We start from the raw sequence: 7,144 nt of genomic DNA, 5'->3' as shown, positions 1-7,144 counted from the left end.
AAGTGATCAAGTTGCCTAAGTTCTAGTTCTTCCAGAAACTAGCAAGAAAGAAGACTCAAACTCTCTCCAAGGGAGGTTCTCATGTACAGCAGCAATCAAAAACTGAAGGAAGAAGATGGTATTCTCTTCCTTATAAACCTAGGGTTACAGAAACATAAGCTAAATTTGTTTAGACAAAAGTTACAAATAATTGTGCTATGTTGGCTATCCTAACAAGAATAGAAAGTGCATTAATTATAAAGACAAAAGATGGCAGCAGCATTTATTGCAAAAGGGCAAAAGGTGGCAGCAATTAATCCCTCTTTGTGGCAGAATATTGGGGCCCACTTGGTCAAAAAGTAGCTCTCTTTAATTCAAATGAACCAATGAGCTCCCTCCACGTGGCATGAACCCTACAAACACCTAGGTGGCTGCCAAGTGGACTCCAGGGTGGCATGAGGCATGTCCAAAGTGGCTGGTGACGTGGTCGATGACGTGGCAATGGAATCTGACGTGGCTGGTGACGTGGCAATGGAAGCTCCAACTTGGCACATGGTGATCCACTTAGATTCTTGGAGCAAGCAAGCTAGGTCTTCCTTATGCAGCTCCCCTCCTAAGCCGAAAATCCTTTTATGGTCCATGAGCATGCTTTGAAGTTGCTTAGCTCTCGCCCTAGTGATTGCCCCTTTGAAGGGTGGTGGTGCTCCTTGATGATCCTCATCAGCATCTAACAAGGTATTTATCCATTAAAACTTCTTTTTCTTTTCTGTTTGGTTAACTATAATAGTCAGCCATTGTAGGACCTTTAGATATCTATTAGTTTCATCATCTAGTACCTTGTTCTTTGTAGCCAAATCAAATCTGCATTTTAGGGTACTGATTTTTCTTCTTTTTTTTGTTTGAACTCTTGCTGGCTGAAACTTGGTAGTCTTAATTTTAGTGTTGGATTTTGCTTAATCTTAGATTAAATCCCTTGTTCATCTTGTTTTCTTTGAGTTTGTCTGTAGGATTAGAGTTAATCAAGCTGAAACCTATCTTTGACACTAGCTATTTGCCTCTTGAGTTATATGATATCAAGTCTGAGTATGTTAAATTGGGTAATTAATGCTTGGGATGTGCCTGTGTGCTAGTGGGTAGAGCTTGATTTGGATTGCCAAAATACTTGAGTGGTATCAGTATTTGATTCTACAATTTTTATCCTTTGCATCAGTATAAAAAAAGAAAAAGAAAAAAAAAAGAAAAGGAGATTGGATTATAAGCTGAGTTGTGTTGTGCTGAAAAAGAAAAAATTGACAAGCTGACATAAGTGATGAAATTTTGAATTGTGGAGTTAAACATTGAATTTGAGCCTGATAATCTACCAACAACTTTGGGTATTACTAGACACATCACATGCCATATTTGATGTGAAAATTCCACTGTTTGCCTATCGAACCAAAATTTGCGGCAAACCTGATCAAATTGAGTTAACACACCAAACCAACCCAGAAAGCTCCGAAATTTTGCAGGCTGATTATACTCCATCTCAGTAGCTTTTGTGTCAATTTTCAGGGTTTTGTGACATTGTTTGCCTACCGAACCAAAATTTGCGGCAAACCTGATCAAATTGAGTTAACACACCAAACCAACCCAGAAAGTTCCGAAATTTTGCAGGATGATTATACTCCATCTCAGTAGCTTTTGTGTCAATTTTCAGGGTTTTGTGACATTGTTTGCCTACCGAACCAAAATTTTGCGGCAGACCTAGTCAAATTTCGTTCACCTAGTAAACTCATCCAGAAACTCCTGAAATTTTACCAGTAGTTAGTCAGTATTGGGATGCCTATGTCTACCAAATTTCAGATCAAAATATATTCGTTTGTGTGGTGAACCAAAATTGTGTGAACTGCTGGCATTTGTGCAAAGTTGGCTATGAAATTGGAAGTTTGAGTTTGATATCATTCTGTTGGGTTGTCTCTCATACAGTTTTCAAAAATCATACCATTTCGTTAACATTTGCTTCTACTTTGGCGTCTTCCATATCTTTGGCTCTAGTGTCACACTCTCTGGTTATTGCAATTTCGTTTCTTCCAGTTTCGTTTGTTGATTATTTTGATAAAATTAGCAAGTATTTGTGCTTGTTTGTGAATTTTAGTTCCCAAAGGAACAAGGGAAGCAAACTCTTGAGTTGTAAAAGGCAAGAGTGTGTGAGTGCCAAAAGAGGGTAAGAGCCTGAAATTTGTGCGAAAACACTTGAGCTAAACACTTGAGAGGGTGAGCCATTTCTACTAACTTCGTTTTCTTGCAGCCAAATCATGTCTCAATTACAAGAGACAAGTGGTAGTAGTGGAGGTAATGAAGAAAAAAGGGAGTTTCCTGATGATCGAATTTTTAAAGAATCTGTAGCACAAAGCTTTGAAAGGATGAATGTGCAAATGAATGACTTTAGAGATGAATTGGATGTATTGAGGGGAATGAGAAATGAGATGACCAGGTTTATGGAAGAGATGAGAAGGGACAGAGAAGATAGAAATAGGAGGAATGATGGGGGAGCAAATGTGGGAAATCCGAATAGAAATGAAGGTAGATTTCGGGCAGAACATAGGAATGAAGGGTATGAAGAAGCTGAATGGGATCAGATGAGTATGATGAAGCTTATGACTATGGCAACTACCATTATGGTGGAAGAGGGTATAGACCACCTAGGGGTAGAGGGCCTAGGGGAAGAAGGGGTGGCAGAAATTTTAGGTTCGGTGATCATTGGGATAGAGATGGGAATGATGAGAGAGTTGATGGGAATTTAGCTAGTATAAAAATGCAAATTCCACCTTTTCATGGGAAGGATAATCCAGATGTTTATTTGGAGTGGGAGAGACAGGTGGAGTTGATTTTTGAGTGCCACCATTATTCTGAAGAGAAGAAAGTGAAGTTAGCAGCTGTAGAATTCAAAGAGTATGCAATTGTATGGTGGGATCAGTTGTTGAGTAGGAGGAGGAGAAATGGGCAACGAACCGTGGAGACATGGGACGAAATGAAGGGAATCTTGAGAAACAGGTTTGTGCCACCTTACTACCACAGAGAGCTGCTTCAAAGGTTACAAAAACTCACTCAAGGTACTAAAAGTGTCGAAGAATACTACAAGGCCATGGAGATAGCTTTGATTAGAGCTGATGTTGAGGAGGATCGAGAAGCTACAATGGTTCGCTTTTTGAATGGGTTAAATCCTGAAATTGCTAATATTGTGGAGCTGCAACCTTGTGTGGAGGTGGAGGATATGCTACAAATGGCACTTAAAGTGGAGAAGCAACTAAAAAGGAAGAATGTGGCTAGATATGCACCAGCCAACCATTCGGCTCCTAGGAGTAATTGGAAGTCGAATTGGTCTGCTCCTTCAAGGGTGGAGAAAGAAGTTCCCAAATTCAAGAAAGAAGAATGGAAAGGAAAGGAGAAAGTAGAGGAGAAGAACAAGGGAGTTCCTACTAGGACTAGAGAATTGAAGTGTTTTAAGTGCTTGGGAAATGGACATTATGCCTCACAATGTCCAAATAAAAGAGTGATGGTTGTTAGGGAAAATGGAGAGTTAGAAAGTGAAGAGGAAAGGGAGGAAGAATCTCATAATGTTGATGAGCATGAGGATGATTGCTACGATGAGGGAGATCAGCCACCTATGGATGGCAATATCCTTGTCACCATGCGCACACTTAGTGCACAAGTGAGTATGGAGTGTGGTGATGAAATGCAAAGGGAGAACATCTTCCATACTAGGTGCTTGGTGAATGACAAGCTGTGTAGTGTGATTGTAGATGGAGGGAGCTGTTGTAATGTGGCTAGTTCACTCTTGGTGGACAAGTTGGGTTTGCCTACTACCACACATCCAAAACCATATGGCTTGCAATGGTTGAATGATTGTGGGAAGTTGAGGGTTACAAAACAGGTGGTTGTGCCATTCACCATTGGCAAGTATAATGATGAGGTACTTTGTGATGTTGTGCCTATGGTTGCTACGCATCTTTTGTTGGGCCGTCCATGGCAGTATGATAGAAGTGTTGTGCATGATGGTAGGAAGAACAGGTACACGGTCACTAAGGAAGGTCGAACATACTCATTGCTTCCTATGACACCAGCTCAAGTGCATGAAGATCAAATAAGGATTCTTAGATCCATTGAAGAAAAGAAAGAAACTTGGAGAGAAAAACTTAGAGAGGCTGAGCTGGATGAGAGTGAAAAGAAAGAGAGAAGAAAAAGAGAAAAAGAGAAATAAAAGAAAAGAAAATGAGAGCAAATGAGAAAAAGGAAAGCTCGGGGCAAAAGGAGAGTGGAGAGAAGAGAATGAGTTTGTATGTGAAGGAAAGAGAAGTTAGAGAGGCTTTACATTCAGGAAGACCTCTTTGTATACTTATGTACAAGGAGGTTAATTTATGTGTTACTGACCTTGATTCACATTTGCCTAGTGATGCTTTGTCTCTTATACAGGAATATGAAGATGTCTTCCCCAATGAGTTGCCACCAGGATTGCCACCTATCAGAGGGATTGAGCACCAGATCGACTTAGTACCTGGAGCACAAATACCGAATAGACCAGCATACAGAACAAATCCTAAAGAAACAAAGGAGTTACAAAGGCAAGTGGAGGAGCTTATGGAGAAGGGCTATGTTAGGGAGAGCATGAGCCCATGTGCTGTACCTGTGTTGCTAGTGCCAAAGAAGGATGGGAGTTATCGCATGTGTGTGGATTGCAGAGCCATCAATAAAATCACTGTAAAGTATAGACACCCAATCCCTCGCCTTGATGATATGCTTGATGAGTTGCATGGTGCAAGTGTGTTTTCTAAGATAGATTTGAAAAGTGGTTACCACCAAATAAGAATGAAAATTGGTGATGAGTGGAAAACTGCTTTCAAAACTAAATATGGGTTGTATGAATGGATGGTGATGCCATTTGGGCTCACAAATGCTCCTAGCACTTTTATGCGTTTGATGAATCATGTGTTGAGGAATTTCATTGGAAAATTTGTTGTTGTGTATTTTGATGACATTTTGATTTACAGCAGTAACATAGATGAACATTTGCATCACTTGAGACTTGTTTTTGATGTGTTGAGAAATGAGAAATTGTATGCGAATGCGAAAAAGTGTTCATTTTGCTTGGATAAGGTTGTTTTTCTTGGTTTTGTTGTAAGTAGTAAAGGTGTACAGGTTGATGAAGAGAAAATCAAAGCCATTAGAGATTGGCCAATTCCTAAGAATGTGTCTGAGGTTAGGAGTTTCCATGGATTGGCTAGTTTCTATAGGCGATTTGTGCCTAATTTTAGTACAATTGCTGCTCCTTTGAATGAATTGGTGAAAAGGAATGTTGCATTTGAGTGGAAAAAGAAACATGAACATGCATTTTCTGAACTTAAAGATAGATTGTGTTCTGCACCCTTGTTGAGTTTGCCAAATTTTGATAAGACTTTTGAAATTGAATGTGACGCAAGTGGTGTAGGAATTGGTGCGGTTCTTATGCAAGAGAAACGACCAATAGCATATTTTAGTGAGAAATTGCATGGAGCTGCCTTGAATTACTCTACTTATGATAAGGAGATGTATGCATTAGTTAGGGCCTTGGAAACTTGGCAACATTATTTGTGGCCTAAAGAGTTTGTCATACATTCAGATCATGAATCATTGAAGCATATTAAGAGTCAAAATAAATTGAGTAGAAGGCATGCTAAGTGGATTGAATTTTTGGAGTCATTTCCATATGTGATTAAATACAAGCAAGGAAAAGAGAATGTTGTAGCTGATGCACTTTCTAGGAGACATGCACTTTTGTCTACACTTGATGCTAAATTGCTTTGTTTTGAGTTCATGAAAGAATTGTATGTTGATGATGCAGATTTTTGTAATGTATATGCTGCTTGTGAGAAAAGTGCATTTCAGAAATTTTATAGGCATGATGGATACTTGTTTAAGGAGAATAAATTGTGTGTGCCTAAATGCTCTATGCGAGACTTGCTTGTTTTGGAGTCACATAGTGGTGGTTTGATGGGACATTTTGGTGTTGCTAAGACTTTAAACATATTGCAAGAACACTTCTTTTGGCCACATATGAGGAAAGATGTTGATCGAATGTGTTCTAGGTGTGTTGAATGCAAGAAAGCAAAGTCTAGAGTAATGTCAAATGGTCTTTACACACCCTTGCCTGTTCCTAAGGAACCTTGGACTGATATTTCTATGGATTTTATTTTGGGTTTGCCTAGGTCTAGGAGAGGTCATGATTCTATATTTGTGGTTGTTGATAGATTTTCTAAGATGGCACACTTCATACCGTGTCACAAAACAGATGATGCCACATACATAGCCAATTTGTTCTTTAAGGAGATAGTCAGGTTACATGGTATACCTAGGACTATAGTAAGTGATAGGGATGTTAAGTTCCTAAGTCACTTTTGGAGGGTGTTGTGGGGTAAGTTAGGTACTAAACTGTTGTTCTCAACTACTTGTCATCCCAGGTGATGGACAAACAGAAGTAGTGAATAGAAGCTTAACTACTTTATTGCGTGTGATGGTTAAACAAAATTTGAAATCTTGGGAAGATTGCATTCCTTTTGTTGAGTTTGCTTATAACAGAGTAGTGCATTCTTCTACCGGATTTTCACCATTTCAGATTGTGTATGGTTTTAATCCATTGACACCATTAGACTTGTTGCCTTTACCTGTTGATCATATTAATAGTCTTGATGGTAAAAAGAAAGCAGATTTGGTTAGGAAATTGCATGAGCAAGCTAGGTTACAAATTGAAAAGAAAAATGCACAATATGCTACTCATGCTAATAAAGGCCGAAAGCCTCTTGTGTTTGAACCAAGTGACTTTGTTTGGGTGCATTTAAGGAAAGAGCGGTTTCCAAACCTAAGAAAGTCGAAATTACAACCAAGGTGTGATGGTCCATTCAAAGTGCTAGAAAGGATCAACAACAATGCATACAAGATTGATTTACCTGGTGAGTATGGTGTTAGCAATTCTTTTAACATTACTGATCTTTCCCCTTGCATTGATGCAGGACCAAATTCGAGGACGAATTCTTTCAAAGGAGGAGGGGATGATGAAGAAGCACCAGTGCCTATGCCATTATTTAGAGGACCCATCACCAGAGCCAGAGCTAGAGAGTTGCAAGCATTGGTGTTGGAGCATTGTGAGCACAAG

The 7,144-nt window shown here is 39.3% G+C and overlaps 1 protein-coding gene across 1 annotated transcript; it reads left to right on the top strand.

Moving 5' to 3' along the window:
- The first annotated feature begins 441 nt into the window (after window positions 1-441).
- On the top strand, window positions 442-6,456 carry LOC131178371 (uncharacterized). Its single transcript, XM_058143330.1, has 6 exons — window positions 442-556; window positions 987-1,076; window positions 1,945-2,182; window positions 2,267-2,541; window positions 2,598-4,110; window positions 4,194-6,456. The coding sequence occupies exons 1-6, from the start codon at window positions 442-444 to the stop codon at window positions 6,454-6,456; spliced, it is 4,494 nt and encodes a 1,497-aa protein (XP_057999313.1).
- The last annotated feature ends 688 nt before the right edge of the window (window positions 6,457-7,144 follow it).

This window comes from Hevea brasiliensis, chromosome 3 (assembly GCF_030052815.1).
Source record: "Hevea brasiliensis isolate MT/VB/25A 57/8 chromosome 3, ASM3005281v1, whole genome shotgun sequence".
Lineage (NCBI taxonomy): Eukaryota > Viridiplantae > Streptophyta > Magnoliopsida > Malpighiales > Euphorbiaceae > Hevea > Hevea brasiliensis.
The sequence above is the reverse complement of the archived record's forward strand: the minus strand, read 5'-3'. Positions and strand labels throughout refer to the sequence as shown.